The following is a 22595-nucleotide window of genomic DNA, read 5'->3' on the forward strand; positions in this document are numbered from 1 at the left end:
AAAACAGCAGCGCTTAACGCTTCTGTTATGAGGCAGAAATAGGTGTGGCGGTGGTGCCGCCGGAGTCGAACCTCTAAGGGTTCTACCACCTTCGAAATATTTTGAAACAAAAACAAAAAAAACGTAACATTATATTTTTGTATTCCTAAAAACATTTCATAAGCTCACGAGCGTACTGAAGAATACCTCTCCACATAAAACTACCTAATTCTATAGTAAAACTAGAGTTTAACCTATTCTTATGTAATAATACCCCTTATTTCACGGATCCAGGCAAATTTGACGTATAGATAAACAATATTATTTTCGTTTTTATTCATACCTTCACACCCACACCATCGTAAATAACCCATTCCAAAAACCATTCAATAAAACACTCCTAAAGGTGCTATCAAATTAGATGATATGGAACGGACCGCTACCGCACGATAGCAGGACGGTTGTCGTGCTGCACAAGGACGGTTATGTTCTTACCACGCTTTTATTAGCTTGACCTGTATGTATGTATGTATGTAACGGAATATTTGAACTAGATTTTTAACCACTCTGAACGGTCCGATATATTTAAAATTTTGAACAATAATCAAGAACTGATGACAATAGGCGATTTTAATAATTTTATCCCATTCTCCCCATCAGGATCGTCAGGAATCAGGATTAACGATTTTCCTTGTGCGATGTTAGCGTGTTTTAAACTATAATTATTGTACATAATCGTTAGACGTAGTGATGTCAATGCTGCCGTACGTCTAACGGACGTGCGACAGACTGCTCCCGTACGTTCTCGCGTAGTTATCCTGTGTGAAGAAAACTACCGCCCTTTATATACGACAACTGTATTACAGTCATGCAACAACAGTCCAACATAAATCGTCTAAATTGAAAGCGCCTTAACTTTCAACCCAATCTCCTATCCTACTGATATATATACTAATAAATATATAATATATATATTATTTGGAAATAAAGAAATCGGACAGCCTGTGATTTACGTTTAGTAGAGTAAGTTCATTCAATCTTGTACCATCTATCCATCTATGAAAGTTCCTGAAACATAGGCATTAGTTCTTCATAACGTTTTAGGAAGGTGTTATTTATATGCTGAATTTAATCCCTTAATCGACTTCTACGATATCCACGGGACGAGAGGGAGTGGTGCTATTCGTGACCGGCACCACACGGCACAGGATGCCTAATAAACTTATCTTAAACTAATATTAGTTTGGCAGTTATGTTCGCGCCATTTTTTTAAGGTTTATTTTCAATTCTAAAATTTTAAAACTGTAGAATGTTTTTTTTTAAAGCGGTGTATACTCTTGAAATAACAGTAGGATTAGAAGAACTTTTTTTTTAATTCATTAGAGCATTCATTGGGGATTTTAGGCTGTCATATGAGTAGTCTGGTACCGAAAAATTAGCTTGGCGTTTTTATACTGTAAGTTAGAACATACTCGAAAAGTCTATGCAAATAGTGGGATTATTTTACACAGAAAGAAGAAAGTGTAGAAATATGGAGAATTAAGTGAAGCGGAAGCACCACCCGATCGAATTATCCAGTATAGTTTACCACCTTTAAGTCCATTCATTTGTCAATTATTAATTAAATTTTATTTAAAATAATTTAACAACAGCTATCTCATTTATATTATATCTCTCATTTACATCTACTAAATACAAAAACAGAAGTGTCTCGATTTCTTTTCTCCAAAGTGTACATATTACAATATATTAATACAATGCCTATAATAATATATACGTCGTTTTCAATTTGCACACCGTAAAACACGATCTACATTTTTATGGTCTAAAAGAATTAAAATAACCTTCGACGAAAATTTTATCAATGTTAGAAATACATATTTATGAAATAGCATCGACAAAAATTTAAATAGAAATCCACATGAGATAAATAACAAAGCCACATAGAAAGCTCTCAAAGAAATATTTCAAGATATCCACCATTCCATTGTAAGGTATTTTCCACGACATGACAATCAATTTAAGATCTTAACATCAGTACGACTATGGTAACAAACAGACTATTTTTAATCGGTCTACCCATGTATGTTCATTGTTCACTGCAGAATACGTCTGTGTGCGTGAAGAGTTTCTAGTTCTCCAAAGCCACACATTCCATATAGGAACAACAGAACAAAACATCTCAGCTATGTTGCTGTATAGAATCCACTTTACTACGGAATCACGGGAAGACATGTTGAAACCACATTTAAACGTCCAAGCTAATTGACGGGTCGAAATATTAAAATAGCGTAACAATTAGACAATATCGACTAATTGGTTAAATGACAGGGGACTACTATTGACAAGGGCAGTGAATGGACAAGGGAGCCGGCGTAGACACGTTATCTTCCCAATTAACGATGATCGAAGTTCACATTTATAGTCAATAGTATCAAAAGCTGTACTTAATGTTGAAAGGTCCAAATGATTTGCGTTGTTTTACCAATGAGAGACGTCATGGAAATACCCATTACAGTTGTGTTATAACTCGCAATCAGCAAAGGGACATCATATTTCTGAATACTTTTGATTGCCGAAATTGTAGCCGACATAGAAACATATCTACCCCAATATAACAAAGTAAGATACACAGATAAGACATATAAATACTTAAACTTGAGTTGACAATACAATAGACACATTTATGTTAATACAGCAATAGATAGCCTAATGATTACAAACCTGACCTCTCAATGGGAGGTCCGAGGTTCGAATGTCAGGCACGCACCGCTGATTTTTCAAAGCGATGTGTACAAATTGATGATCACCCGCTTAAACGGCGAATCATCGTGAGGAAACCTACACGCCCGAGTCCTCAACAAGTTCTCAAGGGCGTGTGAAGTACCTTTGCACTTGGCTAGCGCGGTAGACCACGCGCTGAGCTTTTTTCACTCTGAGAGACCCATGCCCAGTAGGACAATATAGGGTTGACGACGATACAACTTGTTTTTTTATTATCGACCATATTATTATTTTACGCTGTTTACGATACATATTTATGGCAATAACAATTAATTATCGCAGAATAACCCGTTCACTTAAAATTAATCAATACAGTATTACAACCTCTGGGCATGGTCAGAGCATACTAATCTATTCGTTGTACGGCGAAACTGTGTAACTTTTACATTGGTATTATGAGCATGAGACACTGAATACAAACACGAAATGAACATGCGATGGATACGAAGGACAACATAAATACAGATAGTTTGTACAATATATTCTATACACAATTAAACGACAATTTGCAACATTCAATATGTACAGCGCCATCTGTTACCGCACTGTGGAGACTAAAGCAGTAAGTGGCCAGTTTCTTGCGCGGTGAAGTTAATACATATTTCGTAAAACGTAGTGAGGTGCAGGATACTAGAACTACAAAAGGGTTCGCAGTGTCATCATTACATTTAAATCAGCTCGAAAACCCATTTAAAGTTCCACAGTAAATCACATTTATTAGGCAAGAAATTATTTGCTTAAATAATTTTGTACACATAATATATTTTTAGCTGAAGCCATCATTTTAACGCACATGAGTGCTGTGTCGAGGAAAGCCGGGACGTAGCTTTAAAAAACTTTCCAATGTACACGAAAACCAAAAAGAGACGTCAAATGACGTGTTATAATCGATTTGTTATTAAAATCGAGAAAAATATTACAGTTCCATATTATTTTCCTGATTTTCACGACATTAGGTTTATTTCGTTAAAAACGACGATATTTTACGCGTTAAAATCTAATTGAACTTAATCGACTAATATTTTTTAATCGAATAACTGATCGCTTGTGTCTCCGTTAAAGACATCTCTATGTTTAACTATCGCCCCACGTACCAGCTGAAAGTTGATTACTTTGGTTTTCAAAGCCAAGACTCAGCAGTCATATTTCATGTTATGATAGTCCAACAAAATCACAAGCTGCAAAAAAGTTACCTTAATTTAAAAAATATATTACATAATTATAAATCCGTAATTAATAATGAACTATCCAATTTTCACCTATTGAGAATCGAGATTTGACAATGTCTAGTATGAATTAATTAGTCAATCTTTTGGTAGGCAAAGTCCTAGATAGTTTAAATATTAACAACGGCAACTAACCTGCACCTTTGCTAAAGCTATTCCGCTTGTACTGTTCGTAGATGTCTTGGAACATGACGCGACAGTTCATCTTGACCTTCAGCTTGGAGCAGAGTAGGAAGACACCAGAGAGCTTGCGGTGCAAGGAGTATATCTCCTCTGGGGGTGGGCATAGTCTGTGCGTGAGGATAGTGGGCACGAGCGCTTGGATCCGGCGCGTGGTCCTCTGGGTGCCGAAGTCGAACTCCCCGGAACCCTCGCTCGTGAACACCTCGCCCATTATCATCACTGTGTCGACGTGGGTGTCCTCCATTATCTACAAAACATTGGGGATTTTTTTTTTATTGTTGGCGTTTACTTTTCGTTTCATAATGGACTTTATAGTGCCTCAACAATTACGACCACGAACATAGTCACTGTCTGGTACAAAAATTGTCTTAGAAATATTTTTTTATAATCAAAAAGTCGCCCATTTTATATTATATTCTGTAATTTAGAAATAAATCCAAATAAATTTGGTATAACGCATACAAACCAAATTCTGTTTGCTATAACTTTAATAAACACATAAATACGATAGACTTCGGGAAATTAATATCAGATTCGTAATTTTCTATCAATACATTTCAGTGTAGAAACAGAAAAATTGTAAAATGCTACATTCGTAACAACTCTACAGGGTTTTACCTCTACCTACAATAGAATCTTTTTCTATAACGATTTCAATTATAGGATAAATGACACTGTTACTAAAAATATATACCTTCGACTCGTATCCAGTGAGGAACTTCATGTCGCGCGACATCCGTAAAATCGCCTCCCGATCGCTGTCCGACGCAGCTTTGATGATCTCGATGTACTGGTCTATGAAGTCCTTGGAGTACTCCCTGGTAGCGCCGAAGTCGAGCAGAATGACCTATATTATATAAAATATGAATATGTAACAATCATAGGCAAATACATAGAAATTTCACCAACATTTTTTTTTAGGTTGAGGTAGTGACAACCTAATGGTTTCAAATGGAGTCTAACATGAATCCCAAACATAACATTGATTTTTCTTAGGTATATAGTTATTCCAAATTAAATTTCACATTGAAAGAAAGAGACATAAAGAAACCTACATACCAAAAAGTTCTGTGACAAATGATTTCACAGGTATGTAAAGTTTAGGAACTAACATTATATTTATAAAAATGAAGAAGCAAACAAGAATGCAGTCCACCTGATGGTAAATAGTCTCTACCGCTTATGAATATCTATAATCAACTACTTACAGTACAGGGGCTCTACCGAAAGTGCCGCTTTTTAGGAATAAGACATACACACTTCTGTTGTTTTCTTTTATAATATACGAGTAGCAAACGAACATGCAGTCCCCCTGATGGCTACTGCCGCCCATGGACATCTGTTATCAACCCCAGATAGAATTAGATATTCCTACCTGAGGTCTGCCCTATGGCCGAAGTGGGCCATCTGCATGCGCCACTACCCCAGAAAACTAAGCAGGTAAACCTCGGAAAAGTATGTCTCTCTTACCACACCCTTCAAACCACAACACAGCAGCGGTTAACGCTGCTGTTATGAGGCAGAAATAGGTGTGGCGGTGGTGTCGCCGCAGTCGAATCACAAAGGGTTCTACCAATAAGTTTTAGAAATTTCATTAAATTCATACATTAACATACCTGTTTAGTCTGCGTGTTATAGAAGAAGTTGGCCCAGTTTGGGTCGGTTTGCATGCAGCGTAGCACGAACATCTCCCGAAGGCAGAGGTGCATTATCTTCGTGGCGATGTCTTTACGCGTTTCGTAGTCCGCTTCGAACAGCTTGTCGAGAGGCGTACCGTCGATTAGTTCTGTTGTTATCACCTCGGATGCGCACAGATCGTCTAAACGAGAAATTAAAATAAATTTATTTTTTGTTACTTTTTTCATTATCGTAGTGAACAACTATGTGTCTACAGTGAACAACTATGTGACCAGTGAACAACTTCTAAGGACTGGTGCATTGCTACTCTTAAGGACTTAGCACTTAACACGAAGATCGTGAGGTAGAAATACGACACACTTTAAAGTCGACGAGTACTCTAATCTATAGTATTTATTGTGGACATTTATAATCAACCCTAAATAAAATTGACTTCGACTTAATTAATTGTTGGTCTACAGAATAAGTTGGCCTTGTGTGGCTTTGCCTTACTATACCAAAGCTGGCTGGAATTAATGTTGAAAAGTATCTGATAATCAATTTCCACTGAAATGAACTTAATTTCAGAGTAAAATAGAACTGGTTTATATGTAACCAATACTACTCTGAAAAAATTCGGAATATATTGGACACGCCTAAATTATACTAAGATAATATACACAATGTACAATATTTGTAACTATATAAATTACCTATGACTTCAGGCACAAAATACTCTGGGTACGGTGCAAGCAGTTGTTTGAATTTCCTGGTGCACTCCGCCTCTCGTATATAATCCACTTCCCAGGCCAGTTCCTTCTTTGCTACTTCCACTATGTTGTCTATAAACATGCCCTTCGGAAACACGTTCCACACCTACAAAATCAGTAGAATGTGTTAAATTACTTATATGGGGAGATATAACAATTTGCAGAAGAACTGTAGTGAATTTATGGAAGATGCATCTTTATATAATTACATCTAATTCATTTTAAAAATATGCATTGATATGCATGACATGTGGAAGTAATTACATGCTATATTCACGATATAATTACGTAATTATGCACGTGATGTGTGTTTCAACTTACCTTGAGCACTCCAACGAGATTGTCAATGTCACTATCAATCCCCTTCGCTACGCCGGGATACTGGACCTTCATAGCTACCTCCCGCCCATTGTGCAGCACAGCCAAGTGCACTTGACCTGTTGATCAAAACACTTAGTGACACTTCACAAAAAAGTGCAAATCCTAATAGCAGGACCGAATATTTTCTATCTGTCTGCAATGTGACTATAGAAATATATAGATATTATATGCCCAACAGAAAAAGCAGCAAAATACCATTTGTAAGGACACAGACGGATGTTATATACTCACCAATAGACGCAGCAGCGAACGGCTTCTCTTCAAAGTGCTGTACACGTCCACGCCAGTCCGGACCCAGCTGGGAGACCATGACCTTTTCCACCTGCCAATTCGGCATGAAGTCAGCAGACTGTCGCACACGCTCGAATATACGCTGCAACTCCGGTGATATCAGCGCGTCGTCCTGGATGCTCAAGAGCTGGCCGAGTTTCAACGCTGCACCTGGTGGTTGAAATTATCATTAGAAAAACCAGTTTTGAAGTATCCTCTGTAATTGGACTTCAACAGCACCACTGCGACGCTTATTTCTGCCTAATAACCGAAGTGTTAAACTGCTGTGTTCTGGTTGAGTGTGGTAAAGGAGTACTTATCCAAGGCATTCCAGCTTAGACCTCAGGTGGGAATCTAATTCTCAGGCGTCCATAGACAGAAATAGCCATCAGGTGAACTGCATGCTCGTTTGCTACTTGTAATATAAAAAAGTCATGATTGAAATTGTGATAATAAAGAAAGCACATAGTGACTGTCCGTGGAGATTTGTGACCAACCCCAACATAGATTTGGATTTGTCCGATATCATCCACAACTGCATTGGTACTCCTGAAGACTAAATGCCCGATGTTGGTGTTTCTGACCAATACTTTTGTTAGTCACTGTCTTGTTAAGAAAATGCCAGACTGATTTGCTAACTGAGTATAGTACGTTGCGAACATCAATATATAGTTAGTACAGTTGTATTATTAGTGTCTTTAGACTATTTGAAAACTATTATATTTCAAACACATGTGTAATCTGTCTTTTTAATTAACTTACCTCTCACTTTGCACAGCGTATCAACAATTCTCTCAGCGTTCGCAGGTGACAGGAAGGTATTAGCTGTGTCATCGACACGGCCTGTGACCGACTGTATGGTATTCCTTGCGTACTGCGCCACGGTACCCACGCCCAGACCAGCGGCCAGAGAGCCAAAGGATATCATTCGACCGATGCGAGACGATGGCACAACACGAGCCTTTGAGTTGGCACTTAACTGAAAAAATGTTATGAAAGTCTTTAATGAAAAGTTTTAAATAAAACCACTCTTTGAAAATAAAGAAGTCACAAGTATGTAATTTTGATTACAATGTTTCCTAATGTAGTGATAGTGATCATATTGTTATGCATATTGTACCACTTGAAATATAGACTTGAAAATAAATGAACGAGTGTTTACTATTTCATCATATGTATTTAAATTCATAAACCAGATTTTTACTCACTGCAACCCGTATTTTCTTTTTCGCAACAGGTTTCGGTACAGTTGCCTTTTCATTAGCTGGATAAGCATGGCTTCTTCCTATTCCAGCATTTGCAATTGGAACTTTCGCTGTGTCGTGCCCTTTCATTTCAGTTGCTAATGATTGCTCATTTTCTACTGCAATGCTCTGCACTTTATCAGCTTTCAATCTCTCAGCTTGCAATTTGAGTTTTTCTAATGGTACAACAATGTTGTCTGGTGTTGACTGGGTGGTGCTTGAAGCCCGTTCTGACTGCGATCGCTTCAGTGTTTCAAAAGTCTTATCAAACTCTTTATTCAGCTGATCAATCTCGTCTTGCATTTGCTGATCCATGACTGTCTGCTTTTCTACATTAGTATTCAAATTAGGAATGTGCATGATTGCATACTGCCTAAATCCATGAGCAACAACTAAAGCTCTTTCAAGAATGTCTTTTGAAACATCTGGTGTTGGTTTAAAAGAGGTGAATGGGTTAGTGGAACAGCTTTGTATAAGAGGTCTTATGCTAGAGTTATTCCATATTGCTTTAGAGCTCTCCTGTTGTAACTTGATGCCTGCTTCAATCACCTGCCGAAGCCCCCTTACTATACCGATTAGGTCGTTAATGTGCGACATGGTCTGAAATATGAGTGAGGTTATTGAGTTATACATTAATATAGCATAGCAATAACATTAATAAACAAATATCATAAATATGTCATTATTCAAATAGGTCATTATTCACTTTATTATACAGTAGGTTAACAATAAAGTTTAAAGTTAAAAAAAATAGATTTAGATTAATTGTACAAGTATAGTTATCAAATATGTGGTTAAAACACAATATTCACCTATAAGAATGTAATGAGTAACAAAAATAATAAGAATACTGTCCAACTTGAAATATTAAAGTATCATTGCACAAGAATATATAATTTAATATAGGAATAAACACTGCACTCTACTCAATCATTACTTTTAAAATAGCATGATGTAAATATTTTGTCAATATGGAATTTTACAATCCATATAAAAATCCAAATAAAACAAGTAAAAGTTTCAACATCTATTTATAATAGGGAAATTATAAAATGGTCAAATAGAATAGAATAGAATAGTCACACAGGTCTTATTTTACAACACCAGGTTAGTGGCCCACCTGTGTTAGATTCAAATGAGCCCATAAGAACCCCAAAAATCTTTAACAACTGATTCATAATTGTAACGACCTGGAATCAACGGCTTAATGCAGATGAATAAATGAATTAACCTCAATGATTACCCATCCAATTCCGGACCATTCCCACTGTTGCTTGATTTTGTTGATCAATAAAGATTTTCACAACACAAAGAATTAAACCATAAGATAAAAGCGTACATTTATTAACCACAAGTAAAGGTGAGTTATGTGAGTAAATTAGTATAATGCATAATTAGTATGATTGCATGATTCTGCAAGGATGTTATTTTATTATGCAACATACATTATTGCAAACTTTACCTGCTATTTATCGCATAGCAATACTAATTCCTATAATAATTATATTAATTAATTGCTCCACCTATATCTAAACTTCAATGTACTTTATAAAAAAAATCACAAGAAGCAACGCAAATAACTAATGAAAAACACAATAGGGCCGGTACTAACATCAATGTAGGCGGTATTTAAGGTGTATCAAGGCTTAAATATAATATTATATTGCATAACAATTTTAACAATGTGCTCCATAATTGTACGAAAATATTTGAATGGGACTAACGGTAAACGAAATGATATAGGTACACGGTTCATAATTAAAAAAAGAATTCATTGGTTTATGAATTTTATTAATATATTCTATGAAATAATCCATCCCGATTAATTATTTAATATTATCCAACTTACCTTTTTCTGCTGAAGGCTGTTGGAAGATTACAAGGAAAACATAAACTGAAAAACTATTTTAAGTACACAATGAAATACTGGAATTTGCAATAAATAAAATATAAATTTAGAAACACAACATAATCAAAAATCATAAGGATTTGCGTTTTCAAGTAATGTCTTCCATTATGTCGGCGATTTTGACTTTGGCAAGAAGAAAATGGTGTTATCGATTTTTTCAAATGTTGCCAGTTGTTGTCCTAATACGCAATAACATGATAATATTTTAGTTTTTATTTTTTCTGTTGATATAAACGGAGACAATTATGTTTTATGAAAATGCGTTATACATACTTCTTTAGTGTGATTGAAAATCATGTAAGTACATTATCATATTGTTTTATAAATTTGCCGTGTGTCCGTCAAATTAACAAAGCACTTGCCAGCAGATTGCGATATAAATCAATTTATAATAAACAATTATTCACATCCATAAAAAATGTACAAAACGCACAAATTTGATATAAAGGTAGGATTTTTTATCCGAAATAGCTAAGCTTTTTCGCATTTTTATATAATGTTTAACGGCCCTGGCTTCTTGTCTTTTATTATTAAAACTTTCTATATAGGTATACTATACTCTTTGATTAAAGCTTTTTCGCAAACAATTTCAAAGACAATTTTTTTCTTCGTCATATTTGTCATATAGAGGCGGCAAATTCAACTTACGCCCTGGGCATAACCAAAGATCAATGAAACACCGAATAAGGTTATACCTATAGATAGACTCAAACAAATCACTTTGTTCGCTAATTTTCTCAATTAAGGATGTCGTTACGATATAACTGTTTAATTAATAGCCATAGACGTGACTTAATATAAGATCAATCTATCTGACTAAATATCAAAAAGTGCATATATTTCATTTGAGGTCTATTCGATTGATCTATCCACATGCACTATCTATGAAAACGTTCTAGCTACAGCTAGCTAGGTTTAATATTGATCAAACATCGATACTGAACTGCGTCACGTTCCAATTTTATACTTAACCTTTCTGCAGCCATTTAAAATACATGTGATTGGTTCGTTTTATAGCCATTTGTGACCAACTTTTAAACTAAATATAGTTGGTTGATTTAGGAATATCTAAAATTCTAGGCTACATAATAAATTGGCCCAAATAGAGGGATGAGCTGTTTGTAATTTTACTATTTTATATAAGCGTAATCACTGTTCGAACTTTGGACATTTTATTACGTTGTCTATCATCCCTTTCCTTGTTGATAACAGTGTTATTTCTGTATAATACTAGATTGTTATATTATATGTACCCATGTTGATAATAGGGGACGGGTTTAGCATCGTTGTTATTAAGCCATTGTTGCCCTGTACTACTGGAGCCGGATCTCTCTTTAGTGTAACGGGGTTTAGGCCGTAGTCCATCGTACTAGCCAAGTGCAAATTTGACTTCACACACCTTTGTAAAGCCTGAATACCAATACCAATTACGGACCACCTTAACAAGCGCACATCCTGTCTTATTTATGCGAAGGCTCTTGCCTAACACTGGGTTAATAAATTAGCGGTCAGATAATAATCGAGAGCCTAACAAGCCTAATAACTTTTTCTCTACTTTTCTTATTTGTTAGTATTTTTAAATAGTTTTGTGAATATACTTATGGCTCATTTGACAAGTTTACAGAATGTGTCATTTTGACTTTAATATACCATGAGCATAGAATACAGAATATTATCAAATCACATATTCAGTACTTGTATGTATTAATATGCATAGGAATGGGAAAGGGTTAAATAAAACAATGATATGGGCCTTTATTTGTATCGTATATATTTATTGAAATGCTTACATAATAATCCAATACCATGACATACTTTAAATGCATTTTCAGAAATGTTATGTATGAAAGGTACTTGATGTACCCATTAGGGACTTAATAATAAATGCTCTTAAATCTAAATTTTGATTCACCGAATGAAGATACAAATGTATTTTATTCCAGATTTTATTAATATCATTACAGCTACCGATAATTATGATAAGATACACATTATTCCACCTATAAAACACCAATATCGATAGCTACTCATAGAATAAATAGACAAATAGGATGTGTCTGCTATAAAACTGAAACAAAACATTCAACTTATACAACACAGGTATTTTTTTCAAAAAGGTATGAAATGGGCGAATTTAATTAAAAAAGAACAAATTGATTCAAAAAGACTGGGAGTCATGTCGTAAGGTCGTACGTATCAGTCTTGGGAGTTAAATAATAAATTGGTACCTAATACTGAATAAATGGGAGCGAAACCTTAGGAACAAGGGTACTTAAATTAGCAGACAACCTTTAAAGGAATGTACTTAGGCTATTCCATACACATGATATTAGATGCAAGCGCATTTTATTAAAAACATACAGACTACAGATAACATTCATATAGGTCAATACTAAACAGACATGAAGAATTACTTATTTCTCATTAATCAATCCTGTTTAGAGTGAAGTACCTACATTATTCTAACCAGTGATTCCCTAGTTATATTTTTTCAAAAGTCTTCTTATTTTGCTTAAATCTGTACTACTAATTGCTACATGATTACGAGAAGGATATATCCTAGAATATAAAATATAAGTAGGTATCTAGAAATCAGACTATGCCATGCTTGATGAGATATTTATCGAGCAGATTTTTGTACAGATTCGAAAGTGCTTTGTACCTATACCTACATGTTTTATATTCAAAAATATACATGTACTTATAAACCATCAAGGAGCAGAAAGACAGCCATTTACGTATTACTGTAGATAGGATAATTAGGTGCATGTGTCTTTTCAAATCTCAACACTGATTTTATATTTGCCAACACTTTATTTCTGCTCTATGCTTTTGGCAGACGCATCGAATCACAATATTAATAGTGTACATAGTGTATGTAAACTTATCTAGTAGGTACCTATTAAACATATTGCATAAATCAATTAGTGTCAATGATTTAGAAAGAGAAGTCAAATTTAATTTAAACACAAACCCCGTATTCAAATAAAATAAATTAAATACCGAAACACAAAACAACCTTAATAGTATAAGGAGATAGGTAAGAAAATATATAATGTACGCAGCTTATTCATTTAACACCTACTTATAAAATTATAGTTTAATTATATTAAAACCCGTTACATAGGTATAATTGTTAATACGGGTAAGAATAAGTGACAAATAAGACATATATGAAAGAAAGAAGACGGTAATATCATTTAACATCAAGAAATCCGTCTTGTATTATCTTATTCATGTTGGTGGTTCTGCTGCCAGGTCTCGGTGAGGTTGTTGATGATGGAGTTGAATTGTTCCTCCGGCAGCGGGCTGCAGTGAGTCGAGCGGAAGTCGCGCATGTATTTGGATATCTATAATATAAAAAATCCCGAATAACTGAACCGAATAACGTCGTATGCGATCTTAATAATTTTACATACAGGTGCTGCTACGTCAATGTTATTGTCAAGTTTGTTTTGCAATACATTTTGTAAAAACGAAGTTTATGCGCCATAACATCCAATTCACATATTGTCAAAACGTTTCGAAGTTTCCAACTCCCAAATAAATTAAAATGTCTAACGACCTTAATTTACAAATGTCAAAAGTTCCAATTCCTAGAATTTACAATTGTCACATGGCCAAAATCTCCAACGGTCAATAGATTTAATTCCCAAAATGTCCAACTGTCAAATGTACAATTCCCCAAATTATCAATTGTCGAGAGGTCCAATCCTCAAATGTCCAACAAAAATTTAATTTAAGAAAGACAAAATTTCCAACTGTCAAGAACATTCTATTCTCAAATTGTCTAACACAAATTTAAGAAAAACAAGACATTAGCAGCCAAAGTATAAAGTGAGAAGTTTAAACTTTACATACCAGCTTCAGCATGCGATCCTCGCTGTCAGTGATCTCGTTGCGAGCCATCACGATGCGCTGGGTGTCGGTCATGGCGATCAGCTTCTTCAGCTGGGCGGTCATCTCGGTCACCTCGGGCACGTCCGGGTGGCGCATCTCCAGCAGTTGGAGCAGCAGGTTGTTGCCACGGTTAGTGGAGATCAGTCCAGGTCTGAAAATTAACTCGGGTTATATATTGAAATAGTAGAACATAAGTTAGTTTGACAGTAACCGACTCAATGCTACGCCTAGTGTAATAATCATACTATTTATATCTATATATTATAATAGAAGTAATGGTAAAAGTTTTAGTTAATTAGGAGTTGTAACATAAGAGGGTATCAGCGACCAGTGGCATAATCATTTCCTCTTGCACTGGTAATTCTAGAATCAAATTTTAGACAGGCTTTTGAATGTTTTGATTTGCATTCGCTTTACTTTGAAGCAAAGCATTGTGAAATAATTTAATGCCTGAGGGAAATTAATCGTAGCTAATAAAATTATTGGTATTTCAAAGTGGTCTAATCTTTCTGCCGCTCCCAAAACTGGGACAGTAAAGTGTTGAAGATGAGGAACTGCACATCCATCTACTACATCTGTATCCTAACATTACCTGATGCAGATAATCTCGTCCTCAGTGCGGCGTACAATTTGTATGGGACCGGCGTATTGCAGAACCAGGTCTCCGATGTTCAGGTCAGCGTAGGAGCGAATCACCTCCTTCACGAGCAAGTACCAGGATTTCGGCATTTGGTTGGCAGCCAACGGCAAGATATCATCAAAGGTCGCATCCAGAATCTAAAAAGACAGTACAGTGTGAAGACTATCATGTATTACTACTGGTAGTCGCGGGTTCAGCCAAAAACAAATATAACGGTCATACATAGTACTGAATGTTTCTTAAATATACAGGATGAATATTTCAAACGTTTTAGTGACTAAAACCCGAAACTATATGAAATAATGAATAACGCTCAAAAAAGTTAATGAACCGAGGCGCACATTTCTTTTATAGTTATGTACGTATTAAACATAGAATATGAACAGAAAAAAAACTAAATGCTTCAGTTATTTGAAATAATCTTCTCTAAATGTGTATAAAGTCTACAAATCATTTGCCCCCTGTGGTATACTATGGCCGGAGCTTCTCGTTATAATTGAAGAGCAGCAGAGTCGTGCTCATTAGTGGAACAGCTTCATAATAGATTACCCACCAGACCACGGAGATCAGGGTAGTTGACAGCAGCCCAGGTAGCGGTATATGCTCCAATGCTCCAGCCGTACATCACGATATCCTCAATATTGAAGTCAAGTTCGTTAATGGCGTATTGCACAACCACATCAATGGCGTTACGTTCCTGAGACGGCAGCGGTACACCCTGTATGCAGTTAAAATTAAACATCATTAGTTTACAATCATTATATTTCATTTTGATAACAACACCAGGTGTTCAGACTAATCTTTAATACCAAAATGTAACCTATACGAGAAGTCTTTATAGCTCCATAATGTTGGAATATGCAATAGGATATTCTTTTATCAGCCTCATCAAAACCTCTGTCAAAAGAAAATCATTTTGACAACATAATGCATGCATGCATCTGTCCGGTTTATTATTATGCAGTCGGCCAGCCTTGAAGGCCTACGGACGATTTAAAAACATCCGACAATTGGATTGATAACTGACCGAACGCTCCACCAAATTGCTTTGCATGAGCATTGTGTATTGTCCACTCGGAGTGTCGAGCGTCGCAATGGATGGAAATATACCAACACGATAAATAGGCAGATATTCGCAGCAGATATTCAAATCGGGTATATGATTCTCAACAAAAGAATAAATAATATACATTTCCATTTTCCATTGACATCGACAACGACAAAAGACAGAAATAGATTTACAAATCTGAAAAAGCAGCTAATACCTATTCCTAAGATCGCTATCGATCACTTTTGTAAAATGTTATCTACCAAAAGACGTAAGAGGTTGAATGGAAATTAAGTGCAATATTGACTATATATTTTTAACCTGAAACACGACAACACCCGTGATCTCATTATAAACTTAAATTATGGCGATTTTCATGTATGGAATGAGATATATCCTGCGCAAAACGTGTTTGTTTGAGAATCGTATCGAAATATCCTTGTGCTATAATATAACTTTTGTTATTTTTTACCAAATACAGTTGGACTGTAATGAAATGAACTGCTTTTTATAAAATAAACAGTAATAGGAAAGTAAAATCAAACAAATTAAGAGGTATCAGCCGCTGAAAGATCAGATTTCAAATAAAAAGTATCTTTATATATTTCGATTCTTCTTTTTTGGAGTTAACCCATAGCTTAAAGACTGAATGAAAACATTTAGAGGAAACTTCATGCTCAATAATCCCCCTAATGTTCTGAAAAGTGTGTCAAGTCTACCGAAATACTCTTGACCAACGTGCCCGTTCTAAGTGTAGACTCGTTCCCCGCTATGAAACAATAGTGGGATGATGATGATAAAGGGAGCATACATTTCTGTGCCCTATGGTTTCCTTTTTAAACATACCTAACAAATAGGTACCTATGAAACATAATTATAATAATCATGAGCGTAATTTATTCGATTGTATAAAGCTGACAAGATCACGTAACAAAAACTTTTATTAAAATTCAAACTTACTGTGCTGTTAGCAAATCCGGGGTGGTTCCATCCAAGTACGGAGTACCCAGCCCTCAGCGGAGTAGACATGATTCCAATCTCATAAAATCCAGAATTTCCCTCACAGCATATCACGAGAATATTTCCCTTCATCGATTTCGGGCGGTGGTCAATGAACATGGTATCAATACTATTTCCCTCAGCTGTAATCAACTTAGCGCGCAACCCTCCAAAATTCTCAACAAGCGCAATACGGCCTTGAAATAGGGGATACCCTGAAATGACGGCTTTATAACAAGATTAGGATGACTGAAGTCAGTCCAGTCCTTGAATGATTGTAAAGCAAATTGTAACACCAAGCAGTCAAGGGCCGGAATGGCAGAAAAAATAAATTTCAGCGAAATAATTTAAAAACTAAGGCCTAAATAAGAACGAACGGATGGACGGACGGACAATCGGATGATAAATAATAATAAAAAATCATAAAATAACAAAGCGTAAAAAATCATAAACCAAATAGGGATAGGTATACACTTACAAAGCAAATTCTGTACCACACCTAGGGATCCTGGGTAAATGAGACGGATGGCAAACGTGTGTGTCGCCAAGTAAGCCAGCACTTGCAAAGTGGTTTTCTGGTACAACGGCAGCTCCGGGTTGGCACACTTACTAAACGGCAGCTGCTCAAACCATGGCGTGCTAAAATAAATATTATGTTATAAAAACATTTGATAACATCATTAACACAGCACAGCAATCGATAACATTTTATGAAAGAGATTCTAAGAGCTTAGATGTCTGTGTTTTGATGCCTTCAATTACTTATTGACTTTGATATCGAAGTACTATCGTTACGCAATCTAGAATAATTCCTATAAAGGGCGGGCCACGCCCTAATTTAGAACAGATAAAAGTGGCCAAATGCGACTACCACGTTCTTCGATCTAGAATACCAATCGAAGACCACGGAGCAAAAACATATCAACAGGTATAATTGAAGAAAGCTACGTATGCATCCACTGTTCCCAGTTCTCTTACTCGTACCACCTGTTGGAACGAATTTAACTCCCTAAGGGTATTGAGAAATTATGTACTTGCAATATATTTTATAATGTTATTAAAACATGTGTAAATATATATTTGAAAGATATATCGTTAATAAGTAGGTACGTATGTCTAATTCGGAAGAAATAAAATGATGTGGCTTAATAAAATGTCAACATCTCAAACGATGCAAATACTATTTAAATATAAATGAAAATGATCTATGGTCACACTATAGTCAAGTGGTTTTTGCTGAGTCATCGCAAAGAATCGACGGCAAGAAATCCGATAATGCGCCTCAGGTTGAGGGATCGGTCGGGCCGGGTCGTGGGAAGTAACATGTGGGGACACACTGGCACCAATGACACCTGCAGTAGGATTTCCCGCAGTTTTTCATGCGTCACAAATACTCTTCCACTTTAAAACATTATAAATTTGCTCGTAACTGAGACGTTGGGTCCTTGGTCGCCTAATATGAACCATTTTATGAAAGGCATGTCCCAGTGTTATCCTCGACCAGAAAGCTAGCAGCTTTTCACCCAAAAAATTTACTTTACTATACAGCGAGGAAACATTGCCTTAGTTCTGAGCACAATCCTATGAGGATTTGGATTGAGAAGAAGATTTGGAAGAAATAGTTACTTTATAAGTAATTTTATAATCCTTACTAATATTATAAATCCGAAAGTAACTCTGTCTGTCTGTCTGTCTGTCTGGTTGTCTCTTCTTCACGCCCAAATCACTGGATGGCGATCTAAGATCGATCAATCGAAGAATTGATCTTTTGGAAAAACATCGATTATTTTAATCGATATTAGTAAGGATTGAATCGCAAACTATGAATTTGATCAAGTGATGATCTTTAGCAAAGTTGAAGGTACGAATTTTCAGTTGCATGTATGTTAGTATGTTTTATTATTTTCTTTTAAACGCGGGCGAAGCCGCGGGCACCACTAGTTTTAGTATATTTTTAGTTTAGATAGTATTCGAATAAATTTTCCATTATATTTTTTTTCATTTGTAAGAATTGCTTATACCAATGAAAGAGATTCATATGATAAAACAACCCACGACGACATACATAAATACATTTTAGACATTTTTTCAACATTCAACAAAAAACCAAAAACATACACGATGAAACCGTAATAATAACAGCGTTATAAAGGGAGAAACAAATCGATTGACACATAATTTTTATTCATAGTCAGAAGATAATCCAAAATAATGCTCGAGCCAGCATTGTCTGTTTTGATAAATAGTACTCATAATTAACTTCCAAGAATACTATTCATGTTAATGTTTTATATTATTATGGTAGTAGTAGTAAAAGCTACTGTGTTCTGGATTAACAGGTATGGAATCAGACTATGGTATATGGTATATAGGTATGGAATTAGTCCTCAGGGGTAACAACTTATCTATGAGCAACTGTTGTCTTCTGACTCAGGTTCATACAGACATTGATTGGAGGCACTAATTGCAGGCGTTGATTGCAGGAACTACGAATGATCAGTTTTTTTTCATAACACTTGATGATAAATGACTACAATGTCTGTATTCGATTCCAGACACAATTACCTACCTCAGATCAGCCATATATGTGTATGACGCCTTTAAGGACTAAGCTCATTGGAGGCACGGTGAGGAGACTTTCGAAAGACCCCCAGGACTCTGCCCCCCCTTACCATGCTAGTAAATTGGAATGTTTCAGCTAAGTATATCTCCTTACCACACCCTTAACTGCTGAACACACTAATGATTAAAACTGTTTATTAGAGAGAAAAGGGTGTGGCAGTGACTTTTGTCTACAAATAACTTCACAATTGGTTGGTAAGAATTATCTTTTTTACTAGTTCCATGTTAGTAGTTAGTACTATCATACATAAGTGTATATTTGTGACAGGAAAATTAATTTTAAAAAGAATACTGGGAACAGCTGGCATATGTTGTATTAGGAAAAAATATCTGAAATAAGATCTCTAAAAATTATTTCATATTTTTTGATGTATTTTTTTTTTTTGTGTTATAAATACTACGATCTGTCACACATTTGGACAATGAGTAGTAGGTTGGTAGGTGTTTAAAGATGGCATGCTCAGTATGTGACCTGTGTCACATCCTACTTTACAATCTATAATTTCATTTTCATTTAAGTTTGTCTTGGGGCATTCTTCGTTTCAGCCTACGAATTGTGTGAGTTTCTTTCATGAGGGTCTTTGCCAAGGGGTTTGATGTAATGATGTTAAATTGTCTCTCTATATTTTGAAAAACATTTCTATTTTTAGAATATCTTTGTGCTTACGGTTATATTTTTTGGGACACGCCTCTTAAGAATATAAGTAAAGATGTGTATAAGGTTGGATTTTAGACTTTTTTGGTCTCCTCCTACTCCTACTCGCTTAGTATAAACAAGAAAAGAAAAATTCTCAAAACAGGAGGACTAATGTTATTGTCTTATTATTCCGGAACATCCCCTTATCGTAGTTATCAAAATTTCAGACATTAGGCCACTTTTTCTTTTTTGCCAACCGCCATTGTAGGACTCCTCCCTTAAGAAAGCCTTATCTTTTCCCCCGAGTAAATTTTTTATTGATTTCACAATCTAACTCTAAATGAAGTGTCCGACTAATTGAGAGCCATATTGATTTTGAACTAGGTAATAAAAATAAAATCACAGTTAAAATTTGAATTGTCGACTTAATCCTGGCCTACAAATCCAATTCTCTTTCAAAAGTTCAACCCATCCATATTCCTAACCACACCCTATTTCAACAATTTTATTTACAAAATTTCTGAATCCGATTATTATTTCAAAAAATCAAATACCGCAACTCACCTGTGTTTTAGAGGCATCACATAAGAAGCCGGCCAGTGTTTGAAGTCGAAGTCATATCTGCGCAGTCCGTCGACATAAGCTTTGCGGTCAGTTATAGGGTCGGTGAGTGCGGTCAGGAAATCAACGTAGTCAGGATTGACCGCTCGGCCAACACTACGCATTAAATATGCGAAGGCGATGATGCAGCCCACACCGCACATCAGATGAGTGAGAACGAATATCTCTTGCCAGGAGAAGAAACCTCTCTTGCATATATACATGCAGATGAAAGGAGAGGTATAGAAACCAATATTAGTGACGGTACTGGCCTGAAATATTTAACAGATGCTTATGTTCTATATGCAGTATGGGTATATAAATGAATAATTTTCTTGTAAAAACCATTTTAATCGTAATTACATACCGTCGATATTATTTTATCGCCCCACCGCTCCAAGAACTGTGGTTGGTACACGCTCTGTAGAAACGAAAAATCAATCAAATCAATTTAATGGAGATGGGAGTGATTAGCGATAATCGAAAAATACTCACCTCTCTCGGCTCTTCTCCGTAGATTTTGAGCAGCTTTGGAGCGCGGAGACATTGCCAAACTAGCCTAAACATGTTCGCGGTTTGATAAGCAATGCACTGTGAATAAACTAGAACACCCCGCAAAATCAATAACTGCCGCTAATGGTTGCGCGTAATGTCCCACCGATGATAGATTCCCAGATTTATAGGGACGTTCGGGAGAAAACTATCACTAAACTGTATTTATTTTCACCATTTACTGATTGCTTTCGGATTCAACACAGAAATAACAATTTTACAATCACCAGCTCAATATGATACTAATTATCCCGATAACAACTAAATGCCCGGCACGGGAGACGACGGGGAAATGGGAAAATCCATAACGCAAGTCACTTTATATAGATCGGGTTCTGTCGTATTCTTTTTAATATGAATTTATACTACGGCTCACAGCTCACCTACACCATGACCTGCAGCAGACTGCACAGCGTTTTTAAAAACGCTACATACGAAATTACTGTACAGAATCGACAGTCGATTGAGAAACGAGTGAACATACGCAATATTTTATCTGTACTCATACGAGTTTGTCAAAATTGACATAAAATATTTGAATGTGAAATAAACTTTAATAGATTGAAATAAGATCTAAATTTTCGATATATTAAAATTAGAACCGAATGCACTACAGTAGTGTCACAGATAATACACAAAGAACTTGGATAGTGAACCAGATACCATAGACATAATTTATGTAAATCAGTTGATTGATAATTTTACTGAAAATACCGTACATACAAATACAATAAAAATAATCCGTCATACATTATAATCAATATGATATCAGTATTTTTTCCGTTAATATTATGCGCACAAGCTGTTGCTGATATTAAAACTATTCAAATACGTAAATGTGGAAAAGTATTACTTTTGATTTACTTGTAAATTTTCGTCCTCTTATTCATTGGAATTTATGTTTGCACAAAAAAGTGTATCGATTATCACAATCATCGAAACCGTTCCGTTGATCGCATCCCTCTGTATCGATACATCGTATTATAACTTAATCTGCTTAATCCTATGCTTTTCAACTGTTAAGGAATATAATAAGCATGTAAACAATATAAAGAGATTTTCCAAATGAATGTGACAAAAATAGTTTATATATAATACACATTAAGATAAGTATCGATATTTCGACATTTAGCATCACAAATCCATAGCGAGTATCCCGTAGTTTCTGTCTCGTACATTGATACATTATTTTAGGCAGCTGCACACATTAGTCGAAAACCTCTTCCTGCAAGAT

The 22595-nt window shown here is 35.5% G+C and overlaps 2 protein-coding genes across 5 annotated transcripts; both read right to left on the reverse strand.

Moving 5' to 3' along the window:
• Nucleotides 1-693: 693 nt before the first annotated feature.
• On the reverse strand, nt 694-10481 carry Coq8 (ubiquinone biosynthesis protein COQ8, mitochondrial). Its single transcript, XM_073074688.1, has 9 exons — nt 10304-10481; nt 8419-9054; nt 7973-8189; nt 7172-7381; nt 6881-6996; nt 6503-6665; nt 5789-5991; nt 4867-5019; nt 694-4419 (listed from the first exon to the last, which is right to left on the reverse strand). Exons 2-9 carry the CDS (start codon nt 9049-9051, stop codon nt 4120-4122), a joined length of 1995 nt encoding a protein of 664 aa, XP_072930789.1. The 5' UTR covers nt 9052-9054; nt 10304-10481; the 3' UTR covers nt 694-4119.
• A 1630-nt stretch (nt 10482-12111) lies between these two features.
• LOC140743431 (phosphatidylserine lipase ABHD16A) lies at nt 12112-21835 on the reverse strand. Of its 4 annotated transcripts, none has more exons than XM_073074692.1 (9): nt 21305-21835; nt 21177-21230; nt 20774-21081; nt 17450-17589; nt 16912-17165; nt 15457-15621; nt 14856-15040; nt 14225-14414; nt 12112-13713 (listed from the first exon to the last, which is right to left on the reverse strand). In XM_073074692.1, exons 1-9 carry the CDS (start codon nt 21374-21376, stop codon nt 13594-13596), a joined length of 1488 nt encoding a protein of 495 aa, XP_072930793.1. In that variant the 5' UTR covers nt 21377-21835; the 3' UTR covers nt 12112-13593. The 4 variants fall into 4 exon arrangements, with proteins under 4 accessions (XP_072930793.1, XP_072930792.1, XP_072930791.1 ...); XM_073074691.1 differs by having other exon boundaries at nt 16912-17177; XM_073074690.1 differs by having other exon boundaries at nt 17429-17589; nt 21305-21834.
• Nucleotides 21836-22595: the final 760 nt, after the last annotated feature.

Source organism: Epargyreus clarus, unplaced genomic scaffold (assembly GCF_041222505.1).
Source record: "Epargyreus clarus isolate Ecla_fem2 unplaced genomic scaffold, WU_Ecla_fem_2.2 ptg000007l, whole genome shotgun sequence".
NCBI lineage: Eukaryota > Metazoa > Arthropoda > Insecta > Lepidoptera > Hesperiidae > Epargyreus > Epargyreus clarus.

Excerpts from the sequence above, each read along its gene's own strand:
- Coq8 (XM_073074688.1), bottom strand. The coding sequence starts at position 9,051 with ATGTCGCACATTAACGACCTAATCGGTATAGTAAGGGGGCTTCGGCAG. Across the intron at positions 6,997-7,171 it reads GTTCGCTGCTGCGTCTATTG|GTCAAGTGCACTTGGCTGTG; the intron begins GTGAGTATATAA and ends TTTGATCAACAG. Across the intron at positions 5,020-5,788 it reads ATAACACGCAGACTAAACAG|GTCATTCTGCTCGACTTCGG; the intron begins GTATGTTAATGT and ends TATATAATATAG.
- LOC140743431 (XM_073074689.1), bottom strand. The coding sequence starts at position 21,376 with ATGTTTAGGCTAGTTTGGCAATGTCTCCGCGCTCCAAAGCTGCTCAAA. Across the intron at positions 21,231-21,304 it reads ACGGAGAAGAGCCGAGAGAG|AGCGTGTACCAACCACAGTT; the intron begins GTGAGTATTTTT and ends TCGTTTCTACAG. Across the intron at positions 21,082-21,176 it reads GCGATAAAATAATATCGACG|GCCAGTACCGTCACTAATAT; the intron begins GTATGTAATTAC and ends TAAATATTTCAG.